Genomic DNA, 13,329 nt, shown 5'->3' with positions numbered 1-13,329 from the left:
TGTGAACTTTGGGGAACACATTCTAATCATAGCACCTTCTGTTTGCCTGTGTTTGCTCTGTGAACTTGGAGGCAAGACCATCTGTAGAAAGTGAGGTTGGTAGGGGAGGCTGGAGGTTTGAGAAGAGGGGAGAAAGTCTGAAGTAGTTGTTGCTATAGTGGAAATGCGTGACAATCAGATCATCGTAGCAAGAGCCTGGCTGGAATTGAGGGCCCAGTTGAAGCAATAGGTTGAGAATATACAGACATAATGTTCTGCTTGATTGTGCAATTTCTGCACTAATACTCAGCGGTCTAAACAGAGATGATGGCTATCTGAATTCCTTATAGGACTGTGGATTTCCAAATGGACACAACCAAAAGACAAAGGGGCAAAAAGAATGTTGACAAAAACAGAGATTGGCAGTAGGTATTATGAATAGCAAATAAATAGAAGCTAGGAAGAGATGAATGGAGAAGGGGAAGGTAGAGGGAGTGAAATGTGTAAAATAAGTGCCGTGATGGTGGTTAGTTATGGAAGCTGCAGGGGGATGGGGGAAGTGGTTAGATTAAATCAGATTGGGGCAATGGGTGGGTTTGGGGGATGTTTGTAAAAGTTTCTTTAAACATGATAACATCCTTAGACTAGAAAAGAAATGTCAGGTTTAGAAATGGAAAAATTGTCTATGCCATCATGAGATGTGGCCAGAAGTAAGTTTGCTTCATATCAAACAGTCTGGTTTGAACCTTCATTTCACTACTTGTTAGCTGTGTGACCACGTCTGCTTCCGTAAAAGAAAAAAATCATCATACGTCCTGTATCATGGGAATTTCATCATGATGAACTGAGACAGTCTTCAGAAAGCACTTAGCACAGTGCCTGGCTAAGAATTCAATAAATCTTAATTATTGATGTTGCTGATGCTATTACAGGTTCAATAACCCTGATTCTGTAATACTTGGCCCCAGAAGTGTTTCATATTTTGGATTTTTTTCAGATTTTGGAATATTTGCTTTATGCTTACTGGTTGAGGATCCCAACCAAATTTTGGAATTCGTTGAGCATCCCAAATCCAAAAATCTGAATTCTGAAATGTTCCAATGAGCATTTCCTTTGAACATCATGTTAGTGCTCAAAAAATTTCAGATTTTGGAACATTTGGATTTTGGAGTTTTGGATTTGGGATACTCAACCTATACTTGGAACCAAATCATTATCTCAAGTCCTTTTGTGTGCGTGTGAGATGGAGACTCACTCTAATCGCCCAGGCTGGAGTGCAGTGGCATGATCTCAGCTCACTGCAACCTCCACCTCCCAGGCTCAAGCCATCCTCCTATCTCAGCCTCCTGAGTAGCTAGGACTACAGGCACACATCTCTATGCTTAGCTAATCAAGTCCTTTAACAACCATCTTGGGCCTCCAAATTGACTCTTTTGTACATATGTAGCTGATCCTAAGTAACTTTGATTTCTCTTGGAATATAAACCTGAATTCTATGGGAGTCACATTGACCTTGTAGTTAGTCACAAACGTGGCCCCGCAGCCTTGTGACCAGTATTGCTGTAGTCTGTGAAATATTGGATTGTAAATTTTTTCTTATAAACAAGATCACTAGTACAAAATTAAATATTTTAAATGTTTAAATATAATTTAATAGACTAACAAAAAGAGCTGGAAAAGATGCTACTTATTCATATTGTTATCCAAATGTTTACTGTTGCCTGTAAGGGAAGTACATTCACTCAACAGAGACTATTTAATTCAACCATGTATAAGGAATTAAGGGCATTGAATAAGAAGACTGAGCCTTTTCTAAATGTAAGGTTCTTTGAACTGGCTGCACCAATGCCATACCCTAAATCGAGCCATGGCAACCCCCGTGACCCACACATATACCTCTGGATGGCCTCACAGAATTAGAAAATCTGAAGTAACTGGAAGACCATGAAAAGGGGATGAATGATCAACCCCTGCGGAGCCTAATTAACTTGAGACATTCTTCTATTGTTCCTTATTCCCACCCCAATTGATAAGGCAATTGGACTTTGTAACTGACCTTGGTCAACCTCATGATTCCAGACCCTATGACCCCCTCTCAGCTTGCAAAAACTGTCCTAAACTCTAACTTCTGTAACTTTCTACTGCCTACTCCAAACCTATAAAGCCAACTCCTAGCCCACCACCCTCTGCTGATTCTCTTTTCCAACAGCCTGCCCACACCCCAGTGAATAGACAGCGATGTTTATTCACAAAAAGCCTGTTTGGGGTGAGGGAGTTTTTTTCATTCAGAGCTCGAGTTTTAACACTAAAAGGATTCCCAACCTGGATATGAAGAGAAATATACATTAGATAAGATGTGAGAAATCTAACAAAGAGGAGAAATAAAAGTGATAAGGAAGTAGAGGGGAAGAAGGATTAATTCTGCCTGGGACAGTCAGAGAAATGAATCTCTGTCCTTAGATCTATTTATTTTATGCCTACTCAAATATCTCAATGGTTCCTTCCTGGCCAGGGCAGTGTGACATGAATGGAAAGGATCTGATCCAACAAATGCTCCTGGTTTAGAAACTAACAGGAATGTGGGAGTCATTGAAAAGGGAAAAACGTAGGATGTTTCAGAAGATTCTGCCTTGAATTAAGACAGATGGATAAGGGAGGGTGAGAAGTTTAAGAGCAAGCGAAGGAATTCTCCTGTTCAAGGGGCAGTTGAAAGAAGTGCCTCTCAGCCAGGCATGGTGGCTCATTCCTGTAATCCCAACACTTTGGGAGGCTGAGGGCAGGTGGATCACTTGAGGTCCAGAGTTCAAGACCAGCCTGGGCAACACAGTGAGATCCCATCTTTACAAAAGTAAAAAAATTACCCAAGCATGGTGGTGTGCATCTGTAGTCCCCATTAGTTGAGAAGATCAGTTGAGCTGGGGAGGTTGAGGCTGCAGTGTGCTGCGATTGTGCCACTGTACTTCAGCCTGGGTGACAGAGTGAGACCTGCCTCAAAGAAGAGAAAAGAAAGAAAAAGAGTGTGTCTGCTAAAGCCAGTTATTATTTTTTTTAATTAAAGATGGGGTTTCACCATGTTGGTCAGGCAGGTCTTGAACTCCCAACCTCAGGTGATCTGCCCACCTTGGCCTCCAAAGTGCTTGGATTACAGGCATGAGCCACTACCTGGCCAAAGCCAGTTATTAATTGCACTCACCTAAAAGTGAGACAGACATTATATGCATTCTGATCCCATGCAACATGTAGCTCTCAGTATGCCCCAGAAAGTCTTCTTGCCTTCCTGGCTAATGAAATCATAATTCAATCAAGGTTTTACATCTAATTACAGTCTATGGAATATATGTGGGATACAGAAACAAGTTAAAATCAAAACAGGAAGGCAGTCAGCCACATCACAAATGTGGGATGTTCTACTAAGCCAAAAGATCTATTCTAGAAGAAAGGAAAGAAAGAGTTAAGAGACATTATGGACACATTCTGTGAGTGGAACTTGTTCAGATACTTATTTCAATAAACCAACTAAAATTTTTTAGACAATTTGAGAAATAAGAGTTTAAATAGGTTATTCAATTACAGATGGTTCCTGCCTTACAATGGTTTGATTTAGGATTTTTAGACTTTAGGATGGTGCAAAAGCAATCTGCATTCAGTGGAAACCATACTTTGAGTGGCCATGCAACCATTATATATTTTTTTTACCTCCAGTACAATATTCAATAAATTACATGAGATATTCAACACTTTATTATAAAATAGACGAGACTTTGTGTTAGATGATTTTGCTCAACTGTAGGCTAATGTAAGTGTTCAGAGTATGTGTAAGGTAGGCCAGCTATGATATATTCAGAAGGTTAGGTGTATTAAATGCATTTTTGACTTACAATATTTTCAACTTACAATGGGTTTAAGTGGAGAGGCATCTATATATTAAAGAACTATTGTTAATCTTGTTATAGGTGTTAGCACCATTATGTTGGGTGAGGTCTATTTTTTTCTTTTGAGATGCACAAGAAAATATTTAAGGATGAAATGACATAATGGCTTAGATTTGGTTTAAAATATTCCAGTTAAAAAATGTGGAGGACAATAAATGAAACAAGTGTAGCATTATGTGGATGACTCTGAAAGTTGACTGATAGGCTTATGGAGGTCCATCATACTGTATTTTTGAAGTATTGTTTGGAAGTTTTATATTTAAACATTAAAAATAAGTTGTATCAGAAAAAAATATGTGTTGGGAACTGAGGAGAGAAGATGAGGCTGATGATAGAAACACAGATATGAGAAGCTGTCCCAAGGCGGAGTACTTGGTGTACATGATGTGCCCTTACTGTTTAAAGTGGACAGCTGCAGCTTTATAGCACCCATCAGGGTGACACTGAAGGACAGTGGTGAAAGAAAATTCTCAGGCCAGACGTGGCGGTTTACACCTGTAATCCGAGCACTCCGGGAAGCCGAGGTATGTGGATCACTTCAGGCCAGGAGTTCTAAACCAGCCTGGCCAATATGGCGAAACCCAGTCTCTACTAAAAATACAAAAATTAGCTGGGCATGATGGCACATGCCTGTGGTCCCAGCTACTCAGGAGGCTGAGGCAGGAGAATCACTTGAACCCAGGAGGCAGAAGTTGCAGTGAGCCAAGAAAGCAACACTACACTCCAGCCTAGGTGATAAAGCAAGAAAAGAAAATTCTCTAGTAGTCAGCTCTTTGACTAGTTCATTGGTAGTCTGTCTACTCTGGAGAGACAGTTGGCCAGACATATGTCTCCATACTCATTACATGAGCGGTTGCATAGTTGGTCTTGATGTTCGTCTTGGAAAAAACAGGACTGAAAGATTGGCGAACAGGAAGTCTGGAGAAGAATAAGCACAAACTGTGAAGATATTTGTGTCCCATGTGAATTCTCACCAGACAGCACACACTACAGAGGAAGAGAAAGCTTTTGATTAGCAGGTGAAACAAATGACATGCTCTCTGTATATCAGCCAGCCACTTTCCTCAGAAAACCCAGTGCTTCCTCAAAGGGCCCATGAACAAAGTGGCTATGGTGGCAGAGATAGAAGCTAAGTATGAGCTTGATAGTATGGACTTTTCTTTACCAAGGCTGACCTGGCCAATGCTACCGAGTGCCGAATCTGCTAACAGCAGAGACCGACACTGAGCACTGAAATGGCAGTTTTCTAAGGGGACCAATCAGCTGTCAGGTGGCAGGTTGATTATGCGGGATCTCATTCATCATTGAAAGAATAGAGATTTGCCTTCATTAGAGTAGACACATATTCTGAATATGGATCTGACGTCTCTATCCACAGTTGTTCTGCTAGCACCACTATCCATAGACTCACAGAATGATTTGTGTTTTTTTGGTTTGTTTTTGTTTTTTCTTTTCTTGAGACAGAGTCTTGCTCTGTTATCCAGGCTAGAGTACCATGGCGAGATCTCAGCTCACTGCAACCTCCACCTCCTGGGTTAAAGCAATTCTCCTGCCTCAGCCTCCTGAATAGCTGGGATTACAGGTGCCCACAACCATGCCTGGCTAATTTTCATATTTTTAGTAGAGACAGGATTTCACCATGTTGGCCAGGCTAGTCTCGAACTCCTGACCTCAGGTGATCTGCCTGCCTTGGTCTCCCAAAATGCTGGGATTACAGGTCTGAGCCACCATGCCCGGCCTCACAAAATGACTTATTTGTGATCAAGTCACTCTGTACAATAAGAAAACGAATTCTTACCCTTATCAAAGAACTCATTTGATACAAAGAAAGCATGTCATTTGGCTCATGTCCATAGAATTAACAATTCTCAACACATATCTCATAAACTGGAAGTGTCTGGCCTTGTTGAAATCTGTAAGGGCTTACTGAAGTCTTAGTTCTAGATGCAGTTGGGAGACAACTCCCTGAAAGAATGGATTTTTCTCTTTCCAAAGTAGACTACCACATGTATGACTTGAAGTACTGCTTATCGGAGGATTTTCCTTCACCGCTGTCCTTGGGTGCCATATATACTTTGTCTAAGGATACAGTACATGCTTTGAACCAGAGACCACTCCTATGGCACTATCTTCTCTATGGCTAGAACACAAGGGTCTGGTAATCCAGGACTGAAAGTGGGAGTGGCTCATAAAAACCCATGCGCCGAATTTTGCTTCCTATTCTTACAACTTTGGGTTCTGCTGATCTGAACATCTTAGTTTCCAAGGAGGGAAATGCTGTCATCAGGAGGCATAACAGTGGAGCCATTGAATGCAAAGATGAGGTTGCCACTTGGCCATTCTGAACTGCTCACCCCACTTAACCAGCAGGGAGAAATAACTGTCACTTTACTGGCTGGAGTGATTGATCCAAATCTTCAAGAGGAGAATGCATGCTCAGCGGAGGCAAGGTGGGCTATAGAATTCTCTGGGGGGGCATCTCTTAGTACTTCCATGCTTAATAGTAAAGGTTAATGGAAAGCTACAGCAGCCAAAAAGAGACAAGACTACTGAAGACTCATACACTGCAGCAAAGATGATCTGGGTCACCCCACCAGGTAGAGAAACCTGTCCAGCTGAGGTCTGGGTGAGGCAAGGGAGATCTGGAGTGGGAAATGGAAGAAGAGAGTCATAGATATGACTTTATATGATTTTATAATTGATCTTGTGACCAATTATAAAAGTGAAGACTATAGTAGCTTTGTGTATTTTCATTTTGCTTATATGTATTTATATATGCTAACCATTTTAATTTTCCTTCTATTATATACTGGTTGTGGGAGGTTAACTCTGTAATTTATTCTTTAGGTAACAGAATATTCTGTTGGACTGAGGAATTAATTTATATAGCCAGCGATGGATACGATGACATTTGAGACTGAGTGTCTCCTAGTGTTAGGGAAAGTATGAGAACTTCTCCACTTGCACAAAGGGTAGATGTGTCCCAGGTAGAAAGAGAGTTGTTTTGTTGTTATATAGAAGTCCAAACTCTTGTAGGGATATAAATGGAAACAATAGCCAAAGGGGTGGACTGTGCCAGTCACTAACTTGTTGCCTTTCAGCTGTAAATGTTCTTTGTGATGATGGAGCTAGATCCTGTAAACTGTAAACATTTCTTCTTTGCCAGTTGACAGTTGTTGTTAGAAAGCCAGGAGAAGGGCCAGGCATGGTGGCTCATGCCTGTAATCCCAGCACTTTGGGAGGCCAAGGTGGGTGGATCACCTGAGGTCACGAGTTCGAGACCAGCCTTGCCAACATAGGAAAACCCCATCTTTACTAAAAATACAAAAATTAGCTGGGCATGGTGGTGGGCACTTGTGATCCGAGCTACTCAGGAGGCTGAGGCAGGAGAATTGCTTGAACTCTAAAGGCGGAGGTTGCAGTGAGCCTAGATTGTGCCATTGCACTCTCTAGCCTGGGTGACAGAGCAAGATTCTGTCTCAAAACAACAACAATAAAACAATAACAACAACAAAAAAGAAAGTCAGGAGGACACTGCAAGAGGAAGGGACTTCTCTCCTCCTGGTTCTGATGGCTTTTTTCTTTCTGGTTCTGGGAGCTTATACTGCCACCTTCCCAGCTAAGTTTGGCAGCACCTCAGAGGGCAGATTCCCAGTGAGTTTCAGTGACACTCCTATGGGTGGCTTCCCAGTAAGTTGTTCATAGCAGCAACCCAGTGAGGCTGAAGGGCATCCAGTTGTGTTTGTCCTTAGCAAATTTTGCAGGCATTCCAGCAGGCAGCTTCCTAGAGAATTTCACCAGCACCGTATTGGATGGCTTCCCAGAAAGTCTCAGTGGCTTCCCCACTCCCAGAACTCTTCCCATCAATTTGCAGTGGAAGCCTAGGAAGCTTTCTAGTCAACTTTGCAGGTGTTCCAGCAGGTGACTGAGTCTTGCTGGAACCTCAGTTGATGGTTTCCTGCTTGCCAGTGCCAGCCTGTGGCACCTCAATGAACTCCTTGGCCTGCAGTGGTACTCAGCCACACCTTCTGATGAATTCTGTACCTCAGCCTTGGGGAGAAAGTACTCTTTCCAAGTTCCTTGGGTATCCTGCCTTAGCCTTAGAAGTGTCGCTTTTTCCTTTGTCTGCTGTTGCTCTATTCTTTAGGGTTCTAGTTACCCATGAGTAATCAATCCTCTATTGCTAGGTACTTTTTTATATTAAATTTTCTCTATTCACCATGTATGTGGGGTTTCTGTCTCCTTACTGGACCCTGATTAGTACACAAATTAAAAATGAGAAAAGATGTATTAGATAAAATACTAAAATCAAAGTAAGTCATGATGCCAATATTTTAGAAAGTTTAATTCAGGGCAAAAAGCATCAAATGTTATAGAATGCAATATAGTGAAGATAGAATATTCATTGGTATCACTGCACCAATAACAGCGACAATCTTACAAAGTTCTAGTAGGCTTAGCTTTCCTTTAGTTCAGCATTGACAGCGCCGATAAACAGATTACAAGAAAGTCATAATACCTAAAACATACTAAATAAGGTATATTAACTTATATGAATATACGTAGAATTTTATACCTTGAAAACCAAGAATACATATTTTTTTCAAGTGTCCATAAAACATTTGCTGAGACTAATATAAGATGTGGCCACAGAGCAAACAACTTTCTCAAAGTAGGAATAATACAGATAACATTCTGTGATCAAATGGAAGATAAAAATTAAATACTAATGTAAACACACATACGCACACACACACAACAGAAATTTTTAAAATGCCACCTGAAACTTGAAAAGAACCTTTTTTTCAGCTGGGTGCAGTGGCTTACTCCTGTAATCCCAGCACTTTGGGAAGCCAAGGTGGGAGGATCATGTGGTCAGGAGTACAAGACCAGCCTAGCCAACATGCTGAAACCCCATCTCTACCAAAAATACAAAAAACAGTCAGGTGTGGTGGCAGGTGCCTGTAATCCTGGGTACTCAGGAGGCTGAGGCAGGAGAATCATTTGAATCTGGGAGGTGGAGTTTGCAGTGAGCTGAGATTGCACCATTGCACTCCAGCCTGGGCGACAGAGCAAGACACCATCTCAAAACAAAAACAAAACAAAGCAAAAAACACCTTTTTTTCCTCACACAACTCTTTGGTCAAACAGGAAGCTAAAATTAAAATTGGAAAATATCTAGAAAATAGTGAAAGGTCTACTTAGAACTTATAAGAATCTCATGCCTAATGAGGTGACCAGAAGAAAATTATAGCTTTAAATAATTAATAAACAGGAAGAATAAAAAAAAGAAATAAACATTTACCACCAAAAGTTAGAATACCAAAACAAAGTTTATAAAAGCAAAATGAAGAATAATAACTGGAAATTGATAAATTTGCAAAGAAAAAAATGGCAGAACCAATACGTGAAATCCAAATGTTGGGTTTTTGTATCAGAACAAACAAGAAAATGTTAGTTGAGCTAATTTTTTAAAGAAAAAGAGAAAAATCACCGTTACACAAAATAAGAATTGGTAAGTAGAAAATTAACAGCAGATAAAGAATTTCAGAGATGTATAAGAGATACATATGTTCAACTCTGCAAATAAATTTGAAAATCTAGATGAAATAAGTAATTTTCCAGAGAAATATAATTCATCAAAAATCAACTCCAGAAGGGATGAAAACTCTAAATAGACAACTGCCTTGGAAAAAGTAGAGAAAGATGCTAAAGTCTCCCCTCCCATCCCCAACAAACAAGTATGCACTCACCAAACACACACCTAGAAAATTTCTTACTACAATTAATAAGAGGATCATCATTATCAATACTATTATTCTGAAAGTCGTTATTAATAAATTAGATAAATGAATGAAACTTACCTTTGGAAATTAGGTTAATTTATCATTTGTTTGCACATTATATAATTGAATACATGGAAAATCCAAGAGAATCAGCTAGAAAACTGTTAAAAATAAGAGAATTTAGCAATATGGCTGAATTTAAAAATAACATACAAAAATCAAACTATAAGTAAAAAGAAGAACATAACAGAAATTACTATCCTATTTACAATAACTTCAAAAAATCAAACAGCTATTAAGATTTTAAAATCTTTTTACTATGGAAAATTGTAGAGCAATAATTAACCCTGACACACCCATCTTCCAATACAAATAAACGAATCATGATTCACTTCCACATCTACCCTCAGATTATTTTGAAGTACATGTGTGAGGTCATATTTAATTCTTAAATATTTCAAGATAGATATAAAAGATACTATAGATTCTATGGAATATAACATTCAACATCATAAGGAAGAGAGTTCCCAGGTAAGGTAAACGATCACAACAGGCCCACAGAGACAATGTCCAGATTGGGACGGGGGGCACAAGAAGCCAATAAAGAGAAGACTTGAACGTGACCGGGTGTGGTGGCTCACACCTATAATCCCAGCACTTTGGGAGGCCGAGGCAGGTGGCTCTGACTTGAGCCCAGGAGTTTGAGACCAGCCTGGGTGACATGGTGAAACCCTATCTCTACTAAAAGTACAAAAATCAGCCAGACATGGTGGCACATGCCTGTAGTCCCAGATACTCAGGAGGCTGAGGCATGAGAATCACCTGAGCCTGGGAGGCAGACGTTGCAGTGAGCAGAGATGGCACCAGCACTCCAGCCTGGATGACAAAAGGAGACTGTCTCAAAAAAAAAAAAAAAAAAAAAAAGTTGAAATAATCATAGTTACTTACTGGAAAATAATCATAGTTACTTACCAATGAGTGTGAGCATTTTGAAATAGTGATAAGTACACATAAAAAGTAACAAGAAAAAACCTGAGGTAATCATCAATCTCAGGAAAAACAAAATGTAGAGTGCATGGCAGCTATGAATAATAGCTTCATAGTTATGATCACATAGATCCTGACAATTGATTTAAAATCACAGCATTAAAAGAAATAAGTGAAGGAAAGTTTGTGGGTAGAGGATATAAATGTTCTTAACCACTGTAACATTTACTTAATGTTAAAATTAATGTATCAGGAAATGACAGTATAAGCATGTTCTTTGCATAGAAGTCACCAATAGGAGGAACAGCTAAAATATCATAGTTTCTTTTAATTAGGACTGCACATGGGGAGAAGCATGGTATAAGGCCATTAATCTTTATTATAAGAAAGCTTTTAATATTTGATTTTAAAATCATAATTATATATCACCTTGATTGAAAAATAAAAATTGGCTGGGTGTGGTGGCTCATGCCTATAATCCCAGCACTCTGGGAGGCCAAGGTGGAAGGATCACTTGATCCCAGGAGTTCGAGACCAGCCTGGCCAACGTGGCGAAACCCTGTCGCTACTATGATTATATAAATTAGCCTGGTGTGATGGCACATGCTTGTAATGGCAGCTACTTGGGAGACGGAGACAGGAGGAATGGCTTGAACCCAGGTTGCAGTGAGCCAAGATCACTCCACTGCTCTTTAGCCTAGGTGATGGAGGGAGACTATCTCAAAAAAATAAAAATTAACAAGCAAAAAAAAATGAGAAAGGAAACCACACTCCCCTGGAATATTGTTGAGTGTAATCCAGAAATGTTCATCTGGACTATAGGTGTCCTCAGACCACTGGAGTAACTCAATGGCTATTTTATTATAAAGAGCAAAATGGACAAATTCCCTTGTAAGGGCAACATAAGTTGAACCAAAGTGGATTTTGAGTTGACGTGGAGATGGGCTCTTCCTTTTACTCTTCTGTAGGACAAAAGCATGTGATCTGGTTCTGTACTCTCTATGGGTATATTTGATCCTTTCAGTAGATTTCAGAACAGACACTAAATTAGGTGTAATGTTTGTCCAGTTCATCGTTTTTAAATACTAAACTATCTCCCTGTTGGTTTTTAGGGGGAAATCGTGATCACCAGTGTTAATGACATATTTCCACTGAACAGCTGATGCTATAAGATCTCTCATGCAGGCCAGGTCTGCTTGGAGCTTGGATTTGCCCCCATAAATAATGTACTCAGATTGTGAGGATATAAATGCATTTGAGAAGCACTCCAGTAATTCACTCACAGCAATTTTGAAGTCAGTCGTGGCCGCCTTATCAACATGAATACAGTGGACATTTTGAGGCATGTAAATAGCCCGGAAAAGTCGTTCAAACGTATGAAAATCTTGACTGATGGTTATTACATATGCCAAAGGGAATGCAGCTTCTTCTGTGGACAAAGGTGTTGTGACATAGTGGTTCTCTAGCACATAGTAAAAGCAGGAATCTATTCCAAATGTTGTGGATAGAGCACTTGGCAACACTTGCACCGTCTTCCCATTTAGGGCTGCATCACAGATGTGCAGTAGGGAAAGGACTTGATATTCACCACCTGCATCATCCATTTGATCACTGTCTGGTTGACTTACACGCATGTTGTATAATACCGTGACGATGATTATAGCTTGAAGAGTAATGACACAAAGATAACTGCTCCAAAATCTCATTTTAGTTTTTGACAACTTGGGGTAGAAGGGTGGAGGGAAAGAATTCTTCTTTGAGGGTTAAAGAAAATAATCAATTAATAAAACATTTTGCTTCTCTACAAGTCTCTACAATCTATAGCAGTGTATATGGAAATTCTGTCTCCTCTAAAATCCACAGCCAGTTGTGGGGAGATTTTGCCATCCAATGTTGCTAGGACCCTTCAAAACTAAATGAATGAGGGATATTAGTTGCACTCACTCATTGTTTCAGTTGCACTCACTTTTTCAAATCCCGTTTGCTTATTTTAATTCCTGGCCATTTCCCCGTTGAGTGTCAATTTTGTGATATTTCTTATTTCTTGTTCTGTGAATGTTCTTATCATTTAGTCAATGTATCCTCATCCAGGCTGGGCTACCAAGACTACTCAGTGTGACTCACCCTCCTTTCTGTCTTATCTGCTCTAACTGGGGAGCTGGGGTAAAGGGTGAGCTCTCATTTCTTGTTTCTATTGTTGAACCAGCTAATCTGTCATAATTGTATCCAGTTACATGCCTCTCTATATCCACCCCACCTTTTGTGTCTAGTTTCTCCCTGAGTATACATATCTAGGTGTATTCCATTAATTTCCCATCTGGCTTATCAATCCTAACCTTTTAGGCAGAAAGATCCTTCCAGATTTCTGTCCGTTCAAGTAAGAGTACTTCATTAGGCAGAGCCAGGTCTTAAGAGTTTTTATCCAAAGTGGTCAGCATATCACCAAGCACATTTGGGCACTCAGCGGATTCTTCCAATGAACAATTGAAAGAGTGACTCATTTCCCTCTTTCCTTTAGTTTTGAAGGGTCCCAGCAATATTAGATGGCAAAATCTCCCCACAACTGGCTGTGGATTTTAGAGGAAGCAGAATTTCCATATAAACTGCTGTAGATTGCAGAGGATTAGGGACTGATTTTAACATGA

General features: G+C 40.0%; 1 protein-coding gene and 1 pseudogene across 2 annotated transcripts in view; one reads left to right on the top strand and one right to left on the bottom strand.

Annotated features, from left to right (window-relative positions):
* Positions 1-12,982, bottom strand: part of LOC100404131 (beta-1,3-galactosyl-O-glycosyl-glycoprotein beta-1,6-N-acetylglucosaminyltransferase 6-like) — a 29,730-nt gene extending 16,748 nt beyond the window's left edge. Inside the window, 1 exon segment of the mRNA XM_008994256.5 lies at positions 11,456-12,982. Within this exon segment, the coding sequence (XP_008992504.5) occupies positions 11,456-12,390 (935 nt within the window). The 5' untranslated portion in view covers positions 12,391-12,982.
* The window catches only part of LOC100403767 (chorion-specific transcription factor GCMb-like), a 78,451-nt pseudogene that overhangs the window by 22,535 nt on the left and 42,587 nt on the right, over positions 1-13,329 (top strand). The gene's annotated exons all lie outside the window — the stretch shown is intronic.

This window comes from Callithrix jacchus, chromosome 4 (genome assembly GCF_049354715.1).
Source record: "Callithrix jacchus isolate 240 chromosome 4, calJac240_pri, whole genome shotgun sequence".
NCBI classification, from domain to species: domain Eukaryota; kingdom Metazoa; phylum Chordata; class Mammalia; order Primates; family Cebidae; genus Callithrix; species Callithrix jacchus.
Note: the sequence above shows the minus strand (reverse complement) of the source record. Positions and strands in the feature narration are given on the sequence as shown.